Source organism: Ambystoma mexicanum, chromosome 12, assembly GCF_040938575.1.
Source record: "Ambystoma mexicanum isolate Mex_15411 chromosome 12, UKY_AmexF1_1, whole genome shotgun sequence".
In the NCBI taxonomy this organism is placed as follows: Eukaryota; Metazoa; Chordata; class Amphibia; order Caudata; family Ambystomatidae; genus Ambystoma; species Ambystoma mexicanum.
The window spans coordinates 1,176,005,045-1,176,032,358 of NC_090936.1; the positions used below are offsets into that span (position 1 = coordinate 1,176,005,045).

Consider the following 27,314-nt stretch of genomic DNA (forward strand, 5'->3'; position numbering starts at 1 on the left):
AGGAAGGCATGGTATCAAAATGGTATCAAACAGTGAAGACGGATACAAGTGTTCACAGTTCAAGGGTCTTTATTCAACTTCAATAGTTTGGTAGGATGCCTATCTAAACCTAAATCTAAAGATGGGAGCAAGCTACGACCATCAAATAATAAAAACGCAGTCCTAGTGGAGTCTGTCAAAATAAAAGTGCCTATACTAATAAACCTATTGCCAATCCTACTTCTAAATACATAATAGTGTGGGATAACAACGTATGCAAAAGAAAAGTGTTCAAGAAATGATATGTCAGGATAGTTGAGCAGCTGGTTGCCCTTTCCCATGTTTTCAGCATGGGGCAAGGTGGCACAAGAAGGCTTTGCTCACACTCTGGCTTCTTGGCTACGGGGTAATAATTCAACACATAGGCATCAGGGCCTCCCGCCATAGTCTCTTTTGCAATGCCAGTCTTTTATTTGCAGAGGGCCTGATGCAACAAACAAAACACAAAAGTTCCTTTCCTTTTTCAGGATTTTCACTTTCACAAATTCAAGACTGGTCTCCCTCCTTCGGGCTCAGACCATGGGTTCCACTCATCCGGGCTCAGCCCCTTTTCTACAATGTTCACAATTTGGTCTCCCTCGTTCGGGCTCGGACCATGGATCCCCCTCGGCCGGGCTCAGATCCTCTTTTCCACAATGTTCACAACTTGATCTCCCTCGTTCAGGCTTGCACCTTGGATCCCCCTTAACTGGGCTCAGATCCCTTTTGATATCAGAATCAAAGACTTTCGAATGTGCAATGGGTTTTGCATTAACCGTCGCATGACCACTTCGATTCACTTCACATAATTTACACTTCACATCCAGCTTCTACTTTCTTTTCTATTGTCAGGATACCGTACAGAGACCTTTGGCTGAGCACATTCACAGTGCCGGACCACCCTGTCAACGGTATCATATCTTTCCTTTTAATGTTCAAATATTCATCAGCAATGAAGCTTCACTCGCGTGTTTCATCACATGTGTTTAACAATGTTCGTTCCAGCCCACTTTTTACAATGTTGCCAATTGCAACCTTGACTTCAGCATAGACTGGTCTGACATCGGACTCCCCAGCTCACCAGCTGTGTTGTTCTCTATCGCTTCTGTGTTCTTGGAGCCAAGGATGATACCACAGCATCTGCTGCTTCTCCCCGCCTTGGTCAGTTACGCGGGAGGCCCCTCGTTATCTCCGACACACAATGCAGGATTCTTCAGCCTGGTTTACTGGTCTTACATTTTCTGCCTTGAAGGTTTCTTGAAAGTAACGGCTTCCTGACAAAGAGTTGGTCTTTCCAAGTCTTGCTGTAAATGGCTATGGGCCTCATTACGGCCCTGGCGCTCCCGTAAGTACTGGCACCGTTCATTACGGGATGCCCTATTACGAGGTCCCCTTGCGGGACCCGCTCAGAACGTCTGGTCAGACCAGACGTCCTTAGCGGGTCCCGCAAGGGGACCAGGGAGCTAATAACGGGCCCGTTATTAGCTCCCTCCCCATTCCCATTGAGCCCTATGGGGGCTCAAATGGGAATGGTGATGGGTTTTTTCAATGAGGAATTACAGGGTCCTCCAAGGTTGGAATGGCCCGGTAATCCCTCATTGAAGGAACCCAGACCTGGAACCTGGTATGGAGGCAGCCATGCCCTTGTCAAGGGCATGGCTGCCTCCATACTCGTAATGAGGCCCTACATTGTCAATATAAGCCCCTGAGAAATCGGAATAGGGCTGTAATATCCTATCCATTAGCCGTTAGAAAGTGGCTGGGGCCCAATGAGGGCCAAAAGGGAGGACTTTAAACTGGAATAATCTTAGGGGCGTTGAGAAAGCAGTTTTTTCTTTATCAGGTCCATGTACAGGGACCTGCCAATATCCCTTGGTCAAGTCTAGGGTTGATAAAAAGACGGCACTTCCTTGTTTATCAATTAATTCAACGATGCGCCACATAGGATAGGCATCAGAGGAGGAGATGCCATTAACCTGCCTGAAGTCTATGTAAAACCACCAGGAATGATCCGGTTTGGTTACCAATACAATAGGGGAAGACCATGGGCTGGAAGAAGGCTCGATAATGTTTGCCCTCAGCATCTTTTTAACTTCCTCTACCACTATTTGTTTTCAGGCTTCTGGGTGTCTGTAGGGTTTCAAAAAGACCCATTTTCCATGTACTCTTACTGTTTTTTTGCAGAATACTTCAGGGAATGTGATGGCCAAGTCATTTAAGTCTTCTTGCTTCTGTCTCGATAGCTCTTGGGGAATAAGTTCTAAGTTGTCTATCTCCTCCGGTATTAAACAAGACAATATTGAGTGGAGGCAGTGGAAGGATTTTCTTTCCATTCCCTTAAGAGATTTAATGGTAAATGTGGGTCTTTTGCTTCTTATTAGGTTGGGCTATTTTATCGGTACATGTACCTGTTTGCTCTAGTACCTCGTATGGCCCATTACATTTTGAGAAAAGTTTATTTTCAGAGGTAGGTAAGGTGACTAATACTTTTTGTCCTACTGAAAACATTCTTACATTTACTTTCTAGTTACAGGTGGACTTAGTTGGGCGTGAACTTTTTCCATGTGATTATAGACTACATTTCGAACCAGGGCCATATGCTCTCGTATTCGGGTAGCTGTATGTGAAAGAGGAATGGGTGCTTCATCCCTTTCCTCTCAGGTCTCCCGGAGCATGTCTAGGACATCTCTTGGTTCTCTACCGTAAAGTAGTTCAAAAGGAGAGAAACCAGTGGATGCTTGAGGGGTTTCCCTCACTGCAAATGGGGCCAAGGGGATAATACTATCCCTGTCCTTTCCATCTTGATCTACCAATTTTCTCAAAATCATCTTAAGGGTTTTATTGAATCTCTCGGCGAACCTGTCCGTTTGGGGGTGGTAAACTGAGGTTCTTAAAGTGGAGATATGCAGTAATTCCTTGACTTCACTCATCAGTTTGCTCATAAAATTGGATCCCTGATCCGTTTGATTTTCCTTGGGGAAACCAACCCTAGAAAAGAATGGTAAAAGGTGTTTTTAGATATGTTGGGTTGTATTGTTCTGCATAGGGAAACTCTCGGTGTATCGGGTAACGTAATCAACGATTACAAAAACATATTTATTACCCAGTCTAGAAGTTTCCACTGGCCCAATGATGTCCATTCCTATTCGGGAGAAAGGGACTTCGATGATTGGTAAGGGGTTTAGAGGGGCAGGTAAGGGAATAGGTGCACTGGTTTTTTGGCATATTTCACATGTCTGGATGAAGTTCTTTATGTCCGCATGGATACCTAGCCAGTAGAACTTCCCACTGATGTTAGCTTGGTTCTTAGAGCGTCCTAAATGTCCCCCTATCAAATGAGAATGTGCAATCTCTGACATGATCTTATGATGGGTTTTAGGAATTACTTATTGAACTTACTTTTTCTATGTAGTAATCCCTGTTTCAGGAAGAAAAGGGGGCTTACCCTTTCTTGTCCTTCTCCTTCAGGAATCACCTGCAACAAAGTTTCTCTGAGTGCTGGATCATTTTGCTGGGCAAAGGCTAAATCAGGAAGGATGGTAGGTTCTTCTTCTCTCTTTGCCTCAATGGTGTGTGGTTCATCAGCCTCTCCAAAGCCTAAGCTACCTCTCTGTTTCTTCTGGTTTACTTTCTTCTGTGAAATGGGGAAATAGAGACTACTCAAGAATTCCCTGTGCAATTCTGTCCCCACAACATATTTCAGATGGACTTTCACCACGATTCTGTAGGAGAACCTTTACATCTCCCCGGATAGTCAGAATCTGTGACACCTGCTTGGACATCCAGACCAAACTTCACAGCAAGGCCAGATTTTGGGGCCAGTCTTATACAACAACCCTTAGAGGGTATTAGGGCTGCGTCTGTGAGAACCATCCCTCTTTTCCCTGGAGGGATGGTAGTATCTTTGCTACTGCAGATATCAAAGCCTATGGATTATTTAGTGGCAGGGGAGGGATCTGAGGCTCTGTGTATAGTGTTTCTGGAATTTTAGGGTCCACCAGTTTGTCTCAATTGAGTCACATCTCACTCCTGACACCACATGTAAGGAAGGCATTGAATCAAACAGCGAAGACAGACACAAGTGATCCCATTTCAAGGGTGTTTATTGAACTTCAATGAGTTGGTAGAACGCCTATCTACACCTGAATCTAAAGATGCGAGCAAGCTACGACCATCAAATAACAATGCAGTCCTAGTGGAGTCTGTCAAAATAAAACAGCCTCTACTAATAAACCTATTGCCAATCTTTGCTTCTAAATACAAAATAGTGTGGGATAACAATGTATGCAAAAGAAAAGTGTTCAAGAAATAATATGTCACGATAGTTGAGCAGTTGGTTTCCCTTCCCCACATTTTCAGCACTTGGCCACGGGGTAACAGTTCAACACATAGGTGTCAGGGCCTCCCGCCATAGTCTCTCTTGCAATGCCAGTCTCTTATTTGCAGAGGGCCTGATGTAACAAACAAAACACAAAAGTTCCTTTCCTTTGTCAGGGTTTTCACTTTCACAAATTCAATACTCCCTCCTTCGGGCTCGGACCATGGGTCCCCCTTGTCTGCGCTCAGACCCCAAATGTCCACAATTTGGTCTCCCTCGTTCGGGCTGGGACCTTGGATCCACCACATCCAGGTTCAGATCCCTTTTGATATCAGAATTGAAGACTTTTGAATGTGCAATGGATTTTGCTTAAACCATCGCAGGACCACTTTGATTCACTTCACACAATTTACACTTCACATCAATCTTCTACTTTCGTTTCTCTTGTCAAGATACTGTACAGAGACCTTCAACTGAGCACATTCACAGTGCCAGACCACCCTGTCAACGATATTTTATCTTTCCTTTTAATGTTCAGATATTCACCAGCAATTTAGCTTCACTCGCGTCTTTCATCAGACGCGTTTAACAATGTTCGTTTCAGTGCTCTTTTTACAATGTTGCCGCTTGCAATCTTGAATTCAATCTTGTAGTTGTTTGTCTTAGTTGCGTATTTATAATGCACTTAAATACCCAGAGGTTTCTAAGTGCGGACCCGGGGATCGAACCTGTGTTTCTTCGTGTCGTCTTGCTTCCAAGGGGAGCATGTTGCAGCTGAGCTATCCTCCCGGAACAGCTTCATGATGCAACATGGGCATCCTATGCTGCAACACAAACATCTGCATGCTGCAACATGAGCATCTTCATGCTGCAACACAAGCATATTCATGATGCAGCATGTGCATTGTATGCTGCAATACCAGCATTATTATGCTGCAACATGAGCATCTTTATGCTGCAACACAAGCATATTCATGATGCAGCATGTGCATCTTATGCTGCAATACCAGCATCTTCATGCTGCAACATGAGCAACTTCATGCTGCAACACGAGCATCGTCATGATGCAACATGTCCAGGCAGTGTTCACATTACGATTATCTCTGCATTTCCAGATCCTGTTCACCTTCTGAATTGGGGGGGGGGTGCTCTTCCAGACATAGTTCACATTGTGATTATCTCTGCATTTTAGGTCCGGTTCAACTTCTGAATATAGGTGTTTTTCAAGCACTGTTCACTTAATGACGGTCACCGCATTTTAGGCCGTGTTCACCCTTCGAGTATAGACTGCTTTTCTAGAAGTTTCACATTGTGACTGTCTCTAGTCTGGTCTTCTAACAATTACACAGGTGCATTTCACTCACAGTGTCTGTTTGAATCTAGGTACATTTCGCTCACAGTACATGTTTTGAAACCAGGTACATTTCGCTCACAGTGTATGGTTTCAATTTAGGTACATTTTCACACCCTGCATGTTCCTAATGCAGTTGCTCCTTTCCCAAACAGTGGGCCTCATCACAAGTGGGTGGTATCCGGCGGGAAATCTGGCAGGACACCGCCCAATGCAATTAGCGTTGCCGCAACTTGGTCCGGCACGATGAGCACCGGATACCAATTAGCAGCAGTGCAGTAAATCCCCATTTTCCCCAATGACTCAATGGGGCATTTTCAGTGCAATTACTGTGGTGCAAAAAGAGCTGCAGTAATTGCGCCGAAAATGGGTGGAAAGTCAGCAGATTTACCCACGGCTCAGAGACACATTTTTACTGATCCGCCCAACCCCTGTTGAGGTCCAATGTGTGTTGATTCTAGGTACCTCACCATGCCCCGCTCTACCCAGATCAGAGCTGCACCTTGGCACTCCAAAAAACTAGCCAACAACACACCCCTCCACCGACTCCCCCTCTCCACAATCCAATGCCCACACACACCCTCTACTTCTCCCACCCCCCTTCCCTTCCCAGAGCGGCACGCTGGTGCTCTATGGCCCAGAACATCCCAATCCACCACCCACTGGTCCGTCTCCTTTACCCACTCCCACCTCGCTTACAAACCAACCTGGTCTCCTCACCCATCCTGCGTCCCACACCCACCCTCACCTCACATCCATCAAAGCCCATTCCCCCTTCGTCCCCCACAACTTCAGTAACAGAGCGGCATGCTGACGTTCTACTGTCCAGAACATCAGCACAAGCTACCACCCGACAGCCCCTGCTTCCACAAACCCTCACCTGCCTCACGCTCCCAGACACTCCCCCACAGCCCCGGTCCTCCCTTTCAAACTCTTCAACCCTCTTCCACCCACACCAACTCCCAGCACCCCATCTTGTGCTTCACCTCCCTTAGTGCAGCACGGGCTGTCCTGGCAATCACTCCTCTCTCAACATCTCTTCCCACTCTCACTCACACCCGTAAACCCCAAACTACCCCCTAAAGCACGAGCCTCATCCACCAGAGGACTTCACACCCTCAGTCATCTCATCAGCTATGCCCAGGATCCCACCCTACACCACCTATTTACTCCTCCCAACCCTCTCCTCCCACTCCCACCCTGTCCTGGCTCTCTTCACCTCCCGCTAAAACCCCCATTCTCCTACCAGCAGCCCCACCTCCCCAGGAAACACCAACCACGTTCCCATTTTCCCGCCTCCCTGCATACAGCACTACAACTAATCACCACTCTGATCTCCCTGAGGCCATCCCCCTTCCTCTCGCCCTTATCCGCCACCCCTGCCGTCCCCTATCGGACCCCACACCAGAAGCCACACCAGCTTTCCTGCATACTCATTAACGCCAGATCTGTCTCAAAAAACAAATACATTTTCTACCTTATTTCCAATGAAAATCCTGATAACCTGTTCATCACAGAAACATGGTTCACTGACGACTACGGACCCATCGCACATGAGGCTTTCCCCCTGGGCTACTTTCTGATCGTAAAAAAAAGGCCTAGCAGAGCAGGAGGACTAACCATCCGGCAGGAATAACACCTCCAATGAGATTCTACCCGGTAACTGCAAATCAATACTAGTGAAGATGTGCCTCCTCCCCACCCTCGTCTACAGCTTCTACTCATTTATAGACCTCCAGGTTATAATAGGAACTTTGCAGACTCCCTCTGCGACTCCCTGTCAGTCACCCTAATCCTGCATCCATCCCTCACTATATTAGGAGATTTCAACATCTGGTTTGAAGGCCCAACCAACCCAATGGCCTGTTCTCTGACAGCCTGGAAGCTCTCAGCTTGACTCAGCTGATCTCCCTCCCTCTTCACACCACAGAGCACACCCTTGATGCACTTTTCACCACATCGGACCGACTCTCCATCCTTCCGCCTCACCCACTAATCTTGACAGATCGCTGCGCTATATTCTTCTCCTTCGTGCATCCATCTCTCTGCTCCCCCGCCTTGCCTACCCCACCTCTATCCTTTGCCCGCAGTACCCCACTGGACTAAAGTCGTCATAAACCCTGATCTGGCCAATTCCCTCCTAAACCCCCTTCCACTCCTCCCATCGCACGGTGGATACCCATCCATCGACCTTTTCGATCCTTGGCTCACCAACGCCCTGATCCCCCTCACGCCAACCAGATGCACCTCTCAGAGATTATGCCCTATCCTGAAGTGGTACACGCCCTCCCTCAAGTCCCTTAAAACCCCCAAACATCGCCCAGAACGAAAGCCGCAAAACAAAATTGTGTGTGCAAGATTAAATAGGGCCTACCTGACCGAAATAAGAAAAGCCAAAAAAAAACATCTATGGAAACCAGATTTCTAATTCCAAAAACCCGAGCAGGGAACTCCACAAAATCATCACTGAATTCCTGACCCCATGCTGCCTGAACCCTCATTCACCACATTCCCAAGCTTTCTGCTGCACCATCCAACGGTGTCTAGTCAAATGATTGTATCTAAAGGGTCGACAGGTCAAAGGATCGAATTTTTTTTTTAATTATATATATTTTTTTAGGTTTTCGTTTAGGGAAAAAAAGTGGTTTTTAGCGAAAAAAGGGTGTTGGGGGGGACACCCCAAAAAAAAAAATATGTGAAAAAAAATAAACAAATTCGATCCTTTGACCTGTCGACCCTTTGGTATCGATCCTTTGACCTGTCAACCCTTTAGATTCGATCCTTTGACTGGCAACCCTATCCGACCACTTTCACAACATCACTATGGAAAGGCTCTGCCTCGTTCTCTCCAAACTAGCTCTGGTCACCCCCCCCCCTTGCCTTCCTTCTGTCCTATCCTCCCTGGCCCATTAGGCCAGTCCTCCACTCGTTCAAACCCATCTCCTGAGTTCCTCAAACTCCTAGCACTAAGCAGACCTCAGGCTCCGCTGAAGATCCCTGGCCCGCTTCACTTCTTTTTTTAAAAATCCTGACAACATGTGCAGGCAATGTTGCTCGGGCCATTTCTAACAATTCTCTCTCATCTGGAACCTTCCCGGCAGCCTTCAAAACCTCATATGTCAAACCCCTTCTCAAAAAGACCCCTCTCGACCTCCTGCTTGCTTCAACCTACAGACCTACTGTCAAAATCTGCTTCATTGATAAACTCTTTGACCGTACGACCTACAAGCAATTCAGCCTATTCACAGAAGCTAACATGATCCTCCACCCAGCCTAATCAGGATTAAGACCTCTTTGAGGAACCAAATCTGCTCTTGTGTCCATCTGGGACGATCTAAAAAGAACAGCTTATTCGTAAGGATGCGCTACACTCATCCTGCTCGATCCATCTGCTGCTTGTGACACAATTGACCACTTAATTCTCATCGACAGGCTTCAAAGACTAGGCATCAGAGACTCTGCCCTAAAATGTATCATCGTTCCTTTCTAATCAATCGCAAATCGGGCTCCTTCCACCTTCACTCCCTAACCCTGTCCCGATAGGAGTCCCTCAGGAAGCCTCCCTGTCACCCCTTCTCTTCAACCTCTTCCTCCCCCCGCTGCCGGCACTCATTCGCTCTCACCTTTCATGCTGTAACTATGCACATGACACCAGATCGTTTTCAATATCCCCAAAACACCAACATCCTCCCGACCCGACCTCTCCTCCTGCCTCTCCGCAATCAATCACTGGATGACAGCCAAACACCAACCCTGGCAAAACTGAAATACTACTCTGCTGCAATGCCGCCCTCACATCCCAATCCATACCCTGGCTACACGCCCTAGTCGCCCCACCGGCAGTTACCGCCTATGTGAAAAATCTGGGATGCACAATGGACTCAGAGCTATCCCTCTCCCAACACATCACCTCTGTGTCCAGAACATGCCACTTCTACTTGCGCATCCCAGGTAAAATCTTCCATTACCTATCCTACCCTCATGGACTCTATGCAATACTTACCATTAATCTCTCCCGCTTAGACTTTGCCAACTCCCTCTATCTAGGCGAACCAGCACATCAGCTCAGGAAACTTCACCAAATCAAAAACTCTTGCCAGACTCCTCCCGGCTCTCTCACCTAGAGAACACATCAATCCACTCTCAGAGAACTACAATGGCTCCCTAATGGCCGACTGGTCACCTTTAAAGCCATGTGCATTGCACATTACGCAGATCACAGCCTACCGTCGGACCAGACCTCTCTCATCAGGCTCGGCACACCTTCTCATAATCCCCCCCACAACAAACCAGAATGGGAGGATCCTCCTTCCCTACCCAAGCCCCCTCCATCTGGAACTCTCTTCCACTGCACATCCGCCACAATGAACACTACCTCTCCTTCAGAAAGGACTTAAAAAGTGGCTATTTTCAGTGACGTCCTGAAGCCTGTAGTGGAATCATTAATCTTCCAGCCACAGCCATGTTACGGTCCAAACTAGTTTGCACTGCAAGGTGTACCAAGACATTAATCCACCAGGTCACCGCCATCCCCCTAACAACGACAGTGCAAAACTCCAGCCAGGGAAATGACCTGACACCCCAGGCGGCGGCCGCAGTTATTGCGACAGCCCGCCTCGCAAACTGTCAACCACAAACTACTATCCACACAACACAATCATACACCGACTACGGACATGCCAGGCTGTTGCTAATGTTGCTTTCACTTAACTGCTAGGGGTATGAAATGCGCCACACTCAGCTGGATCGTTGGGGGGTAGGTAATGTAGTGCACTTAGATGGTTTGTGATTCAGGAATAGGAAATATGTTACACTCAGATGGACTGCTGGGGGTAGGAAATGCGCCACACTCAGATGGACTGTTAGGGGTAGGAAATGTAGTGCACTTAGATGGTTTGTGATTCAGGAATAGGAAATGTGTTACACTCAGATGGACTGCTGGGGGTAGGAAATGCGCCACACTCAGATGGATTGTTAGGGGTAGGAAATGTAGTGCACTTAGATGGTTTGTGAGGTATAGAAAATGTCTTAGACTTAGGTGGACTGCTGGGGATAGAAAATGTATTGCACTTAGATGGTTTCTGAGGGATAGGAAATGTGTTACACTCAGATGGACTGCTGGGGGTAGCAAATGTAGTGCACTTAAATGGTTTGTGAGGGATAGGAACTGTTACACTTGGATGGACTGCTGGGGGTAGGAACTGTGTTACATCTAGATGTTTTGCAATGGATAGGAAATGTGTTACACTCAGATGGTCAGTTGGGGTAAGAAATGTGGTACACTCAGATGGACTGTTGGGGTAGGAAATGTGTTATGCCTAGATGGACTGCTGGGGGTAGGAAATGCACCACACTCAGATGGACTGTTAGGGATAGGAAATGTGCATTTAGATGGTTTGAGAGGGATAGGAAATGTGTTAAACTTGGACTTTTGGGGGTAGGCAATGTGTTACACTTAGATGGATTGTTGTGTGTAGGAAATGTCTCATCCCCAGCTTTATTTGGGGGTAGGTATGACTGTCTTTTGACTGTCTTTTTTAATATAATGGTTTTGTAGCTATTGCAGTTAGTAGATGGCTGTTAGTAGCACTTATAGAACTTAAAACTTTCAAGGTAGCCTGTCTATGACAGTTTCAGAATCCTATATCCTAGACCCCATGGCCTGCCTGCCTGTCACGGCGAGTATATTACACTTCGAAGACTTGAGGGTAGTCTCACCATAGTGCCTAGAAGAGTCTACGAGGGTAGCTGGCTTTTGTCCCCACAAAAGATTTGATGACACAGCAACATCAAGGATGAGCACTGTCTGAGCCCCAGGTATTTATAAATGCCCACTTCCGTGGACGTCTGCCGCAGGCATGGCTATCCAGCCACACAGATTAGAATGCAGCTACGACCTACATCAAAATTCGGTCTGGCTGGACACAAAGTTTTTTAACCTACTCATTCCAGACTTGCCTCAACACCTCTACCATTGGAATACAGAGACAAACTATGATAATACTTTGATTTGGCTGGATGCATAACGAGTCTCTTGCACTCCCACAGACTCGTAACCCCCCTCAGCACCCACCCACATGCCTGATCTCTTGGGTTGCTTACCGGAGCCTAGCCAGCCCATCCAATCCCTAACCAGCATGCAATCTAAATCCTCTATTACAATTTCTCATACTTTGGTCCCCGTGGGCGTTACCACCACAAGCGCGTTGAGACTATAGTTATGGTGAAAGGCGCTATATAAATGACAATTACAATTACAACACGTGCATCTACATGCTGCAACGCGTGCATTTACATGCTGCAACCTGAGCTGTGTTGTTTACTTCCCCAAAGCGAACATTTGGTGTACAAATAGGTTTGTGTATATTTGACCTAAAACATTTGACCTAATCACATTTGATCGAATGTTATTCATGTTCTGTTCCCATGAAGCAGTCTGAATAACCTATATAGAAACCCAATTAACATATGTCCACAGAGATGATCCACTTTCAGTCTCATGCCACTTGATTGAGAGGCACATGCAATTAAATTGTGGTTTGAAATGTACCAGCCATTTGGGCAATCACCTGCTTCCCCTACACGCCATCAAGCCTCTAATTGGGACTAGTTGTTGTTTAGTGACTGTTCTCTGTCGATATTGCTTTGATTCACGGCTTTCTCAGTCAGACTGTGTGATCCTTGTCAACAAACTTGACCTCTTTGCCCATTACCTGCAAAACAATTCTTCATTTCGCATTCATATGCCAGCAACGCACAAAGCTCAACTACATGATTTGAAAAATAACAAATATAGAAAGATAATGAAGCACGTGGGCTGAGATATTCCACTGTTTGCACCAATCACTGATCACTCCACTAGATCACTTCCTCTGGAGCTCTATCCATCCCAGCTCCGCCCTCCGCTGTCTGCACACTTATTTGTAACATCTAGGTGAGTCCCCCTATGTACAGTGCTCCGTTACTTCCCAGCAGTGGCGTGTCCAGGGAGTGGCCTGGGGTGGCACGTGCTACCCCTGGAATCTGATTGGCCACCCCAGGTGCCACGCCATTATCCGAAACTATAATCATTATGTGTGTGCGCACTCTCGCATTTCATCCCACCCCTGCATACGTCAGTGCCCCACTTGGGCCACCCCAGTCAAAAGAGTCTGGACACGCCACTGCTTCCCGGCAAGGTTTGAACCAGCAGACGCTTACCTCTCCGCCACTGCAGGGAAGAGAGCTTGAGTATCGAGAAGTGCAAATCGCCCCTTTTACCGCAACGTCATCATCCATGGCAAAAGTCGCCAAACAGTTTGTGGAAAAGTACTTCAAAGGTTTCCAGGTACTCCCAAAATCCTGCGATCGCTCCAGAATCATGGCGGCCGGCCTCGGCGACTTGAAGACCATAATGAGATGCGTGAAGTAAAACCCGGTTTCCAAATCCATCTGGATGCTTTCCCTGTGCACGTCCTCGGCAGACTGCCACCACGTGCGGGGCACCCGGAAGGAGGAGTCCGCCATGGCGGAAGGTGGGTGGGCCAGGCGCGGCTGCGCGCCATTGCATTTGTCGCATGCAGCGGGGGTCCTGCAGGTTAGGTCCAGATTTTCAATGATGTCACAGAAGAGTTCGGTGGAATTTTGGCCGCATGCGGTCAGCGTCCATAACCTCCGCCCGCTTGCTAGGTTTCCCATGCGTGGATTGCAAGCCTTTTCACAGTGCATCCCAAGTCTGGCCACACTGCTTCTCCCTGAAAACAAACAACAAAACAAAATAAAAGCATTAGGTCTGAGCTTTATTGCCTTTGTGAGGTGGTTCTCCCTAGGGGGGTGGGGCAAGAGCAGCAACATGTTAGAGCCCTGAGTCAGGAATACTACACCTTACCGCACACATGTGCAAATGCGTACCCAGGGGGGATGGTTTAGGCTTTTCCCTATTGACAGCCCAGCCCTAGTGGCTAGCCGCCCTGCTGCACCAGGTTAAATAGACAGACACAGCCTCATGTTATTTGGATAGAGTAAAACTCCTTTTTTCATATAACAGTAATAGACCAGCAGATCTGCTCCTCGGTATTCCCGAGTAATGTGGCATTTACCATGTCCTCTAGTTTACTTGATGCACAGACATTAAGGATTCATTATGTCATTTCCTCCAATAGTTCTAGTTCTCTTTAATCCCCGCATGGTTGCTGGAGGGCGGGGAGACAAGACCAATCCAGGTGGGTAAACCAATAAAGAAATATTACAGTGGGAACACTTATGACTGAGATCAGTCTCATTGGATAACTAGATAACTGTTCTCCCTTTGGTGGGAGCATTTTAGCAGATCATCGTTCACTTATGGTGAGTAACCAACTGTTTCACAGGGATGTGGGGCCTTTGCGAGGAAGCTTATTCGCATTTGATAAATAAACAACTCTTTCACCTCAATGGGAGCATTTGCGAGTGGGATTATTCACATCTGGTAAATAAATATCTCTTTCACTTCATGAGGGGCATTTGCAAGCGAGATTGGTCACATTTGATAAATACTCTTTCACTTCATGAGGGGTATTTGCGAGCGAGATTGGTCACATTTGATAAATAAATACTCTTTCACTTCATGAGGGGTATTTGCGAGCGAGATTGGTCAAATTTGATAAATAAATACTCTTTCACTTCATGAGGGATATTTGCGAGCGAGATTGGTCACATTTGATAAATACTCTTTCACTTCATGAGGGATATTTGCGAGCGAGTTTGGTCACATTTGATAAATACTCTTTCACTTCATGAGGGATATTTGCGAGCGAGATTGGTCACATTTGATAAATACTCTTTCACTTCATGAGGGATATTTGCGAGCGAGATTGGTCACATTTGATAAATAAATACTCTTTCACTTCATGAGGAGCATTTGCGAGCGAAATTGGTCACATTTGATAAATACTCTTTCACTTCATGAAGGATATTTGCGAGCGAGATTGGTCACATTTGATAAATAAATACTCTTTCACCTCATGAGGGGCATTTGCGAGCGAAATTGGTCACATTTGATAAATACTCTTTCACTTCATGAGGGATATTTGCGAGCGAGATTGGTCACATTTGATAAATAAATACTCTTTCACTTCATGAGGAGCATTTGCGAGCGAGATTGGTCACATTTGATAAATACTCTTTCACTTCATGAGGGATATTTGCGAGCGAGATTGGTCACATTTGATAAATAAATACTCTTTCACTTCATGAGGAGCATTTGCGAGCGAGATTGGTCACATTTGATAAATACTCTTTCACTTCATGAGGGGTATTTGCGAGCGAGATTGGTCAGATTTGATAAATAAATACTCTCACTTCATGAGGGATATTTGCGAGCGAGATTGGTCACATTTTATAAATAAATACTCTTTCACTTCATGAGGGGTATTTGCGAGCGAGATTGGTCAAATTTGATAAATAAATACTCTTTCACTTCATGAGGGGTATTTGCGAGCGAGATTGGTCACATTTGATAAATAAATACTCTTTCACTTCATGAGGGATATTTGCGAGCGAGATTTGTCACATTTGATAAATAAATACTCTTTCACTTCATGAGGGGCATTTGCGAGCGAGATTGGTCACATTTGATAAATACTCTTCACTTCATGAGGGATATTTGCGAGCGAGATTGGTCACATTTGATAAATAAATACTCTTTCACTTTATGAGGGACATTTGCGAGCGAGATTGGTCACATTTGATAAATACTCTTTCACTTCATGAGGGATATTTGCGAGCGAGATTGGTCACATTTGATAAATACTCTTTCACTTCATGAGGGATATTTGCGAGCGAGATTGGTCACATTTGATAAATAAATACTCTTTCACTTCATGAGGAGCATTTGCGAGCGAAATTGGTCACATTTGATAAATACTCTTTCACTTCATGAAGGATATTTGCGAGCGAGATTGGTCACATTTGATAAATAAATACTCTTTCACTTCATGAGGAGCATTTGCGAGCGAAATTGGTCACATTTGATAAATACTCTTTCACTTCATGAAGGATATTTGCGAGCGAGATTGGTCACATTTGATAAATAAATACTCTTTCACCTCATGAGGGGCATTTGCGAGCGAAATTGGTCACATTTGATAAATACTCTTTCACTTCATGAGGGATATTTGCGAGCGAGATTGGTCACATTTGATAAATAAATACTCTTTCACTTCATGAGGAGCATTTGCGAGCGAGATTGGTCACATTTGATAAATACTCTTTCACTTCATGAGGGGTATTTGCGAGCGAGATTGGTCAGATTTGATAAATAAATACTCTTTCACTTCATGATGGGTATTTGCGAGCGAGATTGGTCAGATTTGATAAATAAATACTCTCACTTCATGAGGGATATTTGCGAGCGAGATTGGTCACATTTTATAAATAAATACTCTTTCACTTCATGAGGGGCATTTGCGAGCGTGATTGGTCACATTTGATAAATAAATACTCTTTCACTTCATGAGGGGCATTTGCGAGCGAGATTGGTCACATTTGATAAATAAATACTCTTTCACTTCATGAGGAGCATTTGCGAGCGAGATTGGTCACATTTGATAAATACTCTTTCACTTCATGAGGGATATTTCTGAGCGAGATTGGTCACATTTGATAAATACTCTTTCACTTCATGAGGGGCATTTGCGAGCGAGATTGGTCACATTTGATAAATACTCTTTCACTTCATGAGGGGTATTTGCGAGCAAGATTGGTCACATTTGATAAATAAATACTCTTTCACTTCATGAGGGGCATTTGCGAGCGAGATTGGTCACATTTGATAAATACTCTTTCACTTCATGAGGGATATTTCTGAGCGAGATTGGTCACATTTGATAAATACTCTTTCACTTCATGAGGGGCATTTGCGAGCGAGATTGGTCACATTTGATAAATACTCTTTCACTTCATGAGGGGTATTTGCGAGCGAGATTGGTCACATTTGATAAATAAATACTCTTTCACTTCATGAGGGGTATTTGCGAGCGTGATTGGTCACATTTGATAAATACTCTTTCACTTCATGAGGGATATTTGCGAGCGTGATTGGTCACATTTGATAAATAAATACTCTTTCACTTCATGAGGGATATTTCTGAGCGAGATTGGTCACATTTGATAAATAAATACTCTTTCACTTCATGAGGGGCATTTGCGAGCGAGATTGGTCACATTTGATAAATACTCTTTCACTTCATGAGGGATATTTCTGAGCGTGATTGGTCACATTTGATAAATACTCTTTCATTTCATGAGGGGCATTTGCGAGCGTGATTGGTCACATTTGATAAATAAATACTCTTTCACTTCATGAGGGGTATTTGCGAGCGAGATTGGTCACATTTGATAAATAAATACTCTTTCACTTCATGAGGGATATTTGCGAGCGTGATTGGTCACATTTGATAAATAAATACTCTTTCACTTCATGAGGGGTATTTGCGAGCGAGATTGGTCACATTTGATAAATAAATACTCTTTCACTTCATGAGGGATATTTGCGAGCGTGATTGGTCACATTTGATAAATAAATACTCTTTCACTATATGAGGGGCATTTGCGAGCGAGATTGGTCACACTTGATAAATAAATAACTCTTTCACTTCACGAGGGGCTTTCGCGAGCGAGCGAGATTGGTCACAATTGACAAATAAACACTGTTTCATTGTTTTAGCACTTCTCACCGGCTGCCGGCTTACATCTATGCCCCCTCACACTGTATGAACACCTATCAAGTAGTCCCCTCGTTCCTGAGAGAACACATCCCTCATGAGAGCCACACAGTGATCCGGTCCAGTATTGTCCGTTACCTAGATACCCCCTGAAACACCTGCAATGAGCGTAACTCCCGGGCTTGGGATCTCGGTGAGGTGGGATCTAAGGAGCAAAGTCTGGTGGAGTGCCTTGACGCTAGCTCTTATCTGACAAGAGCTGCCAGCCTAATTCTCTTCCAACGTACAGCAGTAACACGTAGAGAGGCCTATGCAGGCGCCCCTACCCTTGAGGTTTTCTCAAATGTTCCCCCTTTCTCTAGCTCTGGTTAAATGAACACGCTGTTGAATATAGAATCAGTAATACCCTGTTAATCCTTATCCCCCTTACACTCTCTCCAACATTCTCTTCATTAAGATGTGACAGGAAAGTGACATGTGCCGCCAAGGCTGAAAGCGGCCAGACAATATACTTTTATAGTTCCAACGGGTGGCACTATATTGCCGGCTCTGTAAACTTTTCTGTTCCTACCTCCTGTCACAGAGAGGTGAAAGGCAGATTCACGTCCGCTACCATCTGTCCATCGACTGGCGTGAACACACAGGTACTACCAGCCTACACTGGACTGCCAACCACACTCCGCTGCTCGCTTCCTCGATCCTGGAGAGGGGCGAGAGTAAGCAGGCCCAGTACTGTCCTCAGTGGACCTCTTCAGCACGGAGGGCCGGGACGCCCTGCGTGTTCATGAAGACAACGCTTTCTCTCCCCTTACACTGCTTACCGCCGCTATATACAATCCATTGTCCTGTCCCCCTGTCCATGCTCCCATTCCCCCTGCGAGCCATACTAATTCCCACGGGATCTAGGAAGGAGAAATACCTGCAGAAATAAAAACAGGACTAATATTACGCACGTAAGCTCACCCACCATACATTACAATGAAACTCCCACACTGGCATGTGGGGGTTTACACCTTGAAGAGCTAATGATGGACTACCTTTAAAAAAGGGCCAGATGTTGGCCTAAAAGTTCAAGGGGAAATTTCATGAAATGCAAAATAATCCCCAATCGAGCTCCCTGTCAAGGTTTCTGAGGTCACAGCAAGGCCTTGTGGTTGGACGGGGGTGGCTTTCTCAATTACCATCCGTAAAAAGGGTAAATGACCTGACCATTTTGTGTGCCCTGGGGGAGATGCATGTGGTGTTTTGAGCATGTGGTGTTTTGGGCAGGGGGCTGACAGAATCCAATGTCTTCTTATCGGGGGAGGCTCTTCACGCAAGTGTTGACTTTGCGGGTTGTGAACATGTGGGGGATGTCTGTGTTTGAAGTTGGTCTATTGGGTGTGTCATGTGGTGAGACCGGTGGGATTTTGATACTAATCATGTGTGGCCTGATTTGTTCTACTTTTCAGATGAAGAAGTGGGCGGCGTCTTTCACTGGTTTGGAGCGGAGTGAGGGATCGGGGGGATCTAGAATTGGACCCTTGCATTCTTGATGGCTTTGATGAGGACTCTACTTCTTCTGATGGTCGCTTCGTCTACAATTGGATGGCAGTAGGACACGCTCAATTTGATGATGTTTCTGAGAAAGTTGCAGACTAAATGTGCAGTTGGGTGGCGGTGTATTGTGTCATGACTAAGTCTTCATTGCAAATAGAGAGTTTGCTGTCAATGGGTTCTTGTGTTGCCTAAAATGGCCTTGGAGGTGGATGGTGATGGCTTTCCCGATTACCGTCCCTATGAATGGTTAATGAGTGATGAATTTGCGGCTATTGAGGAGGTGGATCAGAGGCATAGGCAGGATTGTCTAACAAGTGGGGCCTGAAGCTAATGTAATTGGGCCCACCGCAGTGACATTAACATCTGCGAAAGCCCACACAGCACAGGGTGGGCATTTACAGATTTTGGGTGGGTCTTGCCCGCTCAGGCCCTGACCTGTCTACGCCTCTGTGGTGGATACGTTCTTCCTTTGTCTTCGTAGTGGAGTAGAACTCTCAGGTGTTGGAGTGGATGGTGGGTAAAAAAGTGACAGGGTCTACAAATAAGATGGAATGTGGCAGTTCATGCAGTTAAAAGATGGACGTGGAGAGTGAATTCTGTGCAGGTGAGGGTGTGGGCTCTTCCGCATGCAGGGGCAATGAGGATTTGTGGTTCTTGCCAAGTCCGATTCTGGTTGTGGGTGCGCCATTGCTGCATCGAATGCTGTATCCGGCTGGGATGCGGGGTACAGGTGGAAATATCGATGAGGTACTTGTCAGGGACGAAGAATGCACTGATAGATGTGGTGCTTACCCGCAAGAGCGGCGCATCGGTGCGGAAATACATCAAACACCGGATCTAATCAAGACAAATCGTGTGCCAGGTTCTGCTTTTACTCGGTTCCACGTGGGCCTGAACTTCGTTTTATTATTATTATTATTATTATTATTATTATTATTATTATTATTATTATTATTATTATTATTATTGTATTGATTGAGCGCGGACATGGCTTCGAGAAGCAACAGATCGCATTATAGAGGTATACAACAGTAAAGATACATAATGCAACACCATTCAGAGGGAACAACAGAACAGATGTACAGAGAGGGGTAGGATCCAGAATGGTACAGAAGAGGGGTACAGCTGTACCGGGAGGCGGGGAGGTCAGGGGCGGGCGGCATCTTTTACTGTTCCAAAAAGCTATAATATAGTGCCAATCATTTTCGGACTCGGCATGGAAGATACCTTGGGGTCGGATCTACTCTAATTTGCACATGGTTTTTACCCTTCTGTAATGGCACAGCAGGCCAACAAATAACTGTCTGCCTAGTTGCCCAGAGCAATGCCTGTGGTTATGATTAATTCAAAGACTTCCCGCCATAGGCTCCCAGTTTTGCTGGAATTTTCCTAATCCGGTGCTTAAAGATTTTCCCATTATGTAGACATTGTTACGGGCACAATGAAACGTCATGGTGTGATTGATGCCTTTCGCTTGGAATGCTGCTCACCTGAAATGGGAACTTACTCATAGTTTCTTCTCCTAGTATTTTGCATAATCTTTTGTAACCCTATGCATCATAGTCTTTAAGATTCACCTGTAATGAAAGCCCTTCCCCTGTCTGAACTAATCTAAGCTCCTCTGAAGGTATAATGAAAATATAAAAAACAGGGGTTTTAGCTTTATGCAAGGCAGAGGCGTTGCTAGGGGGGGGCGAGGGGGCTATATCCCAGGGTCTTTTGATTGCAGCCCCGGACAGAAGCTCAAGGGCCACAACCAAAGGGTTAGCTAGCCCCGAGTCCCGACAGTCCTGACATTAGTGTAGCCCCGGATCTTTTCCAGACCTAGCAACACCCCGGATGCAAGGCTGGGTTGGAGATAGTTCACTCCTGCAAAATCTGTACCACTGTGTCTGAAATGGTAAAAGCTCATGACATTTCCTGGCTCAGAATGGATGGTATTTTGCTAATCCAGTGCATTAAGGCATTCCTGGAATGCAGACATTTGAGCAGATAAAGTACCCTGCAGGTATTATTCGTGTGTTTCACTTGGAATGCTCAGCACTCAAAATGAGAAAGTACCCAGAGTCCTCTGTTCTGTTTCACAAGACGTAACTGTCACTCTGAGTTTAAGGTATGCTGGTTCCTCTATGACATGTATTAAAGGACAGCCACAAATACACATTACACATGAACATGCTCCCAGTACACACACAAGTGCAGTCATGCAGCATCGACGGGCAACGCCTTGACGTGCGTTGATGCTCCCGGTACTCACACAAGTGCAGTCATGCAGCGTCGCCGGGCAACGCCTTGACGTGCGTTGATGCTCCCGGTACTCACACAAGTGCAGTCATGCAGCGTCATCGGGCAATGCCTTGACGTGCGTTGATGCTCCCGGTACTCACACAAGTGCTGTCATGCAGCGTCGTCGGGCAACGCCTTGATGTGCATTGATGGACCCGGTACTCACACAAGTGCATTCGTACAGCATAGACGGGCAACGCTGTGACGTGCATGGATGGACCCGGTACTAACAGACGTGCATTCACACAGCGTAGACTGGCAACGCCTTGACGTGCATGGATGGCCCCCAGGACATCTAGATCCTGGAGGTGTAACACACAATATGGCAATCAGAACTCCTGTACACCGGTGCTTGGGCTGGCATCTTTTAACAGTAGCGCAGTACTATGAGTCGGGGTCTGTGCTGAGCCCAGGATGTGCAGAGGCACCTCTTAACCACAACTTGCTGTGCGGCATGAAGCACTTTGCATTGCAGACATTCCATGTAGGGAATTCTTAGAGTGATGGCCATGAAGTAACAATTTAATAATGAATGGTGAAAAAAGATGTAATTTTCCCTTACGTAACTTTTTGAGAGGTGTGTGTCGGTGTGCCCTAATCAGAATTCTCAGATGACGTCATAGGTCTCAAAGTGTACAATGCTCCTCAGAGGCCCTGCAAGAGTCCTTACAGGTCCTTGGTCTCAAAGGTTCTAATGCTCCGCAGAGGCCCTGAAAGAGTCCTCTCAGGTCCTTGGTCTCAAAGGTTGCAATGTTCTGCAGAGGTCCTGCAAGAGTCCTCACAGGTCCTTGGTCTCAAAGGTTCTAATGCTCCGCAGAGGCCCTGAAAGAGTCCTCTCAGGTCCTTGGTCTCAAAGGTTGCAATGTTCTGCAGAGGTCCTGCAAGAGTCCTCGCAGGTCCTTGGACTCAAAGGTTGCAATGTTCTGCAGAGGTCCTGCAAGAGTCCTCACAGGTCCTTGGTCTCAAAGGTTCTAATGCTCCGCAGAGGCCCTGAAAGAGTCCTCTCAGGTCCTTGGTCTCAAAGGTTGCAATGTTCTGCAGAGGTCCTGCAAGAGTCCTCACAGGTCCTTGGTCTCAAAGGTTCTAATGCTCCGCAGAGGCCCTGAAAGAGTCCTCTCAGGTCCTTGGTCTCAAAGGTTGCAATGTTCTGCAGAGGTCCTGCAAGAGTCCTCACAGGTCCTTGGTCTCAAAGGTTCTAATGCTCCGCAGAGGCCCTGAAAGAGTCCTCTCAGGTCCTTGGTCTCAAAGGTTGCAATGTTCTGCAGAGGTCCTGCAAGAGTCCTCACAGGTCCTTGGTCTCAAAGGTTCTAATGCTCCGCAGAGCACCTGAAAGAGTCCTCTCAGGTCCTTGGTCTCAAAGGTTGCAATGTTCTGCAGAGGTCCTGCAAGAGTCCTCACAGGTCCTTGGTCTCAAAGGTTCTAATGCTCCGCAGAGGCCCTGAAAGAGTCCTCTCAGGTCCTTGGTCTCAAAGGTTGCAATGTTCCGCAGAGGTCCTGCAAGAGTCCTCGCTGCTCCTTGGTCTCAAAGGTTGCAATGCTCCTCAGAGGTCCTGCAAGAGTCCTCGAAGGTCCTTGGTCTCAAAGGTTGCAATGCTCCTCAGGGGCCAAGAAAGAGTCCTCGCAGGTCCTTGGACTCAAAGGTTGCAATGTTCTGCAGAGGTCCTGCAAGAGTCCTCACAGGTCCTTGGTCTCAAAGGTTCTAATGCTCCGCAGAGGCCCTGAAAGAGTCCTCTCAGGTCCTTGGTCTCAAAGGTTGCAATGTTCTGCAGAGGTCCTGCAAGAGTCCTCACAGGTCCTTGGTCTCAAAGGTTCTAATGCTCCGCAGAGGCCCTGAAAGAGTCCTCTCAGGTCCTTGGTCTCAAAGGTTGCAATGTTCTGCAGAGGTCCTGCAAGAGTCCTCACAGGTCCTTGGTCTCAAAGGTTCTAATGCTCCGCAGAGCACCTGAAAGAGTCCTCTCAGGTCCTTGGTCTCAAAGGTTGCAATGTTCTGCAGAGGTCCTGCAAGAGTCCTCACAGGTCCTTGGTCTCAAAGGTTCTAATGCTCCGCAGAGGCCCTGAAAGAGTCCTCTCAGGTCCTTGGTCTCAAAGGTTGCAATGTTCCGCAGAGGTCCTGCAAGAGTCCTCGCTGCTCCTTGGTCTCAAAGGTTGCAATGCTCCTCAGAGGTCCTGCAAGAGTCCTCGAAGGTCCTTGGTCTCAAAGGTTGCAATGCTCCTCAGGGGCCAAGAAAGAGTCCTCGCAGGTCCTTGGACTCAAAGGTTGCAATGTTCTGCAGAGGTCCTGCAAGAGTCCTCACAGGTCCTTGGTCTCAAAGGTTCTAATGCTCCGCAGAGGCCCTGAAAGAGTCCTCTCAGGTCCTTGGTCTCAAAGGTTGCAATGTTCTGCAGAGGTCCTGCAAGAGTCCTCACAGGTCCTTGGTCTCAAAGGTTCTAATGCTCCGCAGAGGCCCTGAAAGAGTCCTCTCAGGTCCTTGGTCTCAAAGGTTGCAATGTTCTGCAGAGGTCCTGCAAGAGTCCTCACAGGTCCTTGGTCTCAAAGGTTCTAATGCTCCGCAGAGGCCCTGAAAGAGTCCTCTCAGGTCCTTGGTCTCAAAGGTTGCAATGTTCCGCAGAGGTCCTGCAAGAGTCCTCGCTGCTCCTTGGTCTCAAAGGTTGCAATGCTCCTCAGAGGTCCTGCAAGAGTCCTCGAAGGTCCTTGGTCTCAAAGATTGCAATGCTCCTCAGGGGCCAAGAAAGAGTCCTCGCAGGTCCTTGGACTCAAAGGTTGCAATGCTCCGCAGAGGCCCTGCAAGAGTCCTGGCAGGTCCTTGGTCTCAAAGGTTGCAATGCTCCGCAGAGGCCCTGCAAGAGTCCTGGCAGGTCCTTGGTCTCAAAGGTTGCAATGCTCCTCAGAGGCCCTGCAAGAGTCCTGGCAGGTCCTTGGTCTCAAAGGTTGCAATGCTCCGCAGAGGCCCTGCAAGAGTCCTGGCAGGTCCTTGGTCTCAAAGGTTGCAATGGTCCGCAGAGGCCCTGCAAGAGTCCTGGCAGGTCCTTGGTCTCAAAGGTTGCAATGCTCCTCAGAGGCCCTGCAAGAGTCCTGGCAGGTCCTTGGTCTCAAAGGTTGCAATGCTCCTCAGAGGCCCTGCAAGAGTCCTGGCAGGTCCTTGGTCTCAAAGGTTGCAATGCTCCGCAGAGGCCCTGCAAGAGACCTGGCAGGTCCTTGGTCTCAAAGGTTGCAATGCTCCTCAGAGGCCCTGCAAGAGTCCTGGCAGGTCCTTGGTCTCAAAGGTTGCAATGCTCCTCAGAGGCCCTGCAAGAGTCCTGGCAGGTCCTTGGTCTCAAAGGTTGCAATGCTCCTCAGGGGCCCTGAAAGAGTCCTCACAGGTCCTTGTTCTCAGAGGTTGCAATGCTCCTCAGAGGCCCTGCAAAAGTCCTGGCAGGTCCGTGGTCTCAAAGGCTGCAATGCTCCGCAGAAGTCCTGCAAGAGTCCTCACAGGTCCTTGGTCTGAAAGGTTGCAATGTTTTGCAGAGGTCCTGCAAGAGTCCTGGCAGGTCCTTGGTCTCAAAGGTTCTAATGCTCCTCGGGGCCTCTGCAAGAGTCCTGGCAGGTCCTTGGTCTCAGAGGTTGCAATGTTCTGCAGAGGCCCTGCAAGAGTCCTGGCAGGTCCTTGGTCTCAGAGGTTGCAATGCTCCTCAGGGCCACTGCAAGAGTCATGGCAGGTCCTTGGTCTCAAAGGTTGCAATGCTCCTCAGGGCCTCTGCAAGAGTCCTGGCAGGTCATTGGTCTCAAAGGTTGCAATGCTCCTCAGGGCCTCTGCAAGAGTCCTCACAGGTCCTTGGTCTCAGAGGTTGCAATGCTCCTCAGAGGCCCTGCAAGAGTCCTGGCAGGTCCTTGGCCTCAGAGGTTGCAATGCTCCTCAGGGCCTCTGCAAGAGTCCTGGCAGGTCCTTGGTCTCAAAGGTTGCAATGCTCCTCAGGGCCTCTGCAAGAGTCCTCACAGGTCCTTGGTCTCAGAGGTTGCAATGCTCCTCAGAGGCCCTGCAAGAGTCCTGGCAGGTCCTTGGTCTGAAAGGCTGCAATGCTCCGCAGAGGCCCTGCAAGAGTCCTGGCAGGTCCTTGGTCTGAAAGGTTGCAATGCTCCTCAGAGGCCCTGCAAGAGTCCTGGCAGGTCCTTGGTCTAAAAGGTTGCAATGCTCCTCAGAGGCCCTGCAAGAGTCCTGGCAGGACCTTGGTCTCAGAGGTTGTAATGCTCCTCAGGGCCTCTGCAGAGCATTGGAACCTCTGAGACCAAGGACATGTGAGGAGGTCTGCGTATTCTGATTAGGGCACATCTCAAAACTGCAGCACGAGACAGGTCATCATTAAATGCAAGAGCAGCTGTGCTCAGAGGACAGCTGCTAATGCTCTCCCGCCACGTGGGCCTTGCCTTGCTGCTCGTTAACTTCTGACATTCACCTTTCCCCAGTCAGCAACCCATGCCCTTGTTATTGGCTTGCGTTACTTCCGGCCTGCTAGGACCACTTTACTTCCGCTGCAAAGTTGCACCTTGTGAACCTACCTCCACTAACTGCTCACAGCATTTCAGCAAATGGTGGACATCTCGGACCCGAGCTAGTGGCGTTTGCCCCTCTTCGACGCCCTCCCAGTGGTGCCATCCAGAGGACCGTCCATCCTGGTGAGTCTGAGATCAGGGGAGGTGGGCGGTGCTCTGGTAATCCATGTTATTAATGTGTCCTCTTGAGTCTTGCCTCCCCTTTCCACAGCTCCCTGTCCACACAGCTCCCCTACGCAGCTCCCTGTCCACGCAGGGAGGTCCAGAGTAAGGAGGTCCACACCACTGACACAGGCGTAGCCGGAGCCCTCATGTTAACTGGCCAAAGAGCTGCCATCTCAGAAGCCATTTTACTGCAATTCTCTTGAACCCGCCCTGCTTTCACACCCTCTGTTCTATTTCCAATTTTGCTCCTGGGATCAGGACACTCCCCAGTGCTGGGTCACCGCATGCTGCTTCCTGAACAAACCCGGATGTTACTGGGCCATCCAGTGGTGAAAATGGAAAAATATTGGTGGGGGATCCCACAAGGGCCAGGGTGGGGGCGGAGTTTGGGGAGGGCGGTGCGCGAGGAGGCGGGGTTAAGGAGGGCGGAGCTGGCAGTTGACCTCTGATCGAAGGAAATGTCCAAAATAATAGTTTAAAACGGCACTATTTCTTTCATGCTGCTTCTTTTCCAAACTATATATCAATTCCACTTTAAACCACCTCCATGGCATTGGCGATGAGTTACTTCACTATGCAGATAACAATTTTGACCAGTGTTGCTGAGAAAATATTCTTTAAAATGCACAATTTGCATTCCATTTTATTTTTTTTAAAAAAGTCCCCTTGGATACTATTCAAACAGAGGGATTTCTGTTCGCCATAAGCAACGTTTTCCTTTACTTGAACCCCACCCGGCACAGCTCCTGCAGCTCCCCTCTGAACGCTGCATCATGTGTGATGTTAACATTGCATAAATAAATAAAAAATCAGGGTCATGGCTGAGGACTGTAACTTCCTCTTGTGACCTCTTGCACGGGGTCATCAGAGGAAGTTACAGTTTGCTCGCATGCACTTTTTTTTCTCCTTCTGGGGCAGCTGTCTCTGGCCGGGTCCCGAGATCCGGCGCCACATCTGGTGCCGGATCTCGGATCCGCCGAGAGCCGGCCCAGTGACCAGCCCTGGGGCCGCCTCCATCACTCTCGCGATCTGCAGCAGAACCCCACATGGAGCAAAGGTAATCATGCACTTGCCAGGAACCCCCATTCCCGAAGCTGGATCCTGCATGCAGTGTGAAGGGTATTCAGTTTTGCCAAAAGGAGTTTTTTCGATGTTTTTTTAATTAAAAATGTACATCGAAAAAACGAATCGATAAATATGGGGGGAAAGGGGATAAACGGGGCAGGGACTGGGTTGGGCTAGGGATGCAAAATGTAGGAAAGGGAGGTTCACGGGAGAACCCCCAAACATGTTTTTTTTAAATAGTGAACATGTTTTTTTTAAAATAGTGAAAACAAATAAAAAATGTAAACTAAAATATTTTTTAGAAAACAAATTAAAAAAATAAATAATAAAAAATTTACATTTTTTCCGTTAAAACCTGCGTTA

The 27,314-nt window shown here is 47.2% G+C and overlaps 1 protein-coding gene across 1 annotated transcript in view; it reads right to left on the reverse strand.

Annotated features, from left to right (window-relative positions):
• NTN4 (netrin 4) overlaps positions 1 to 27,314 on the reverse strand; it is a 626,566-nt gene that overhangs the window by 503,398 nt on the left and 95,854 nt on the right. The window contains exon 2 of the mRNA XM_069629824.1: positions 12,888 to 13,420. Within this exon, the coding sequence (XP_069485925.1) occupies positions 12,888 to 13,420 (533 nt within the window). The remainder of the gene's footprint in view (positions 1 to 12,887; positions 13,421 to 27,314) is intronic.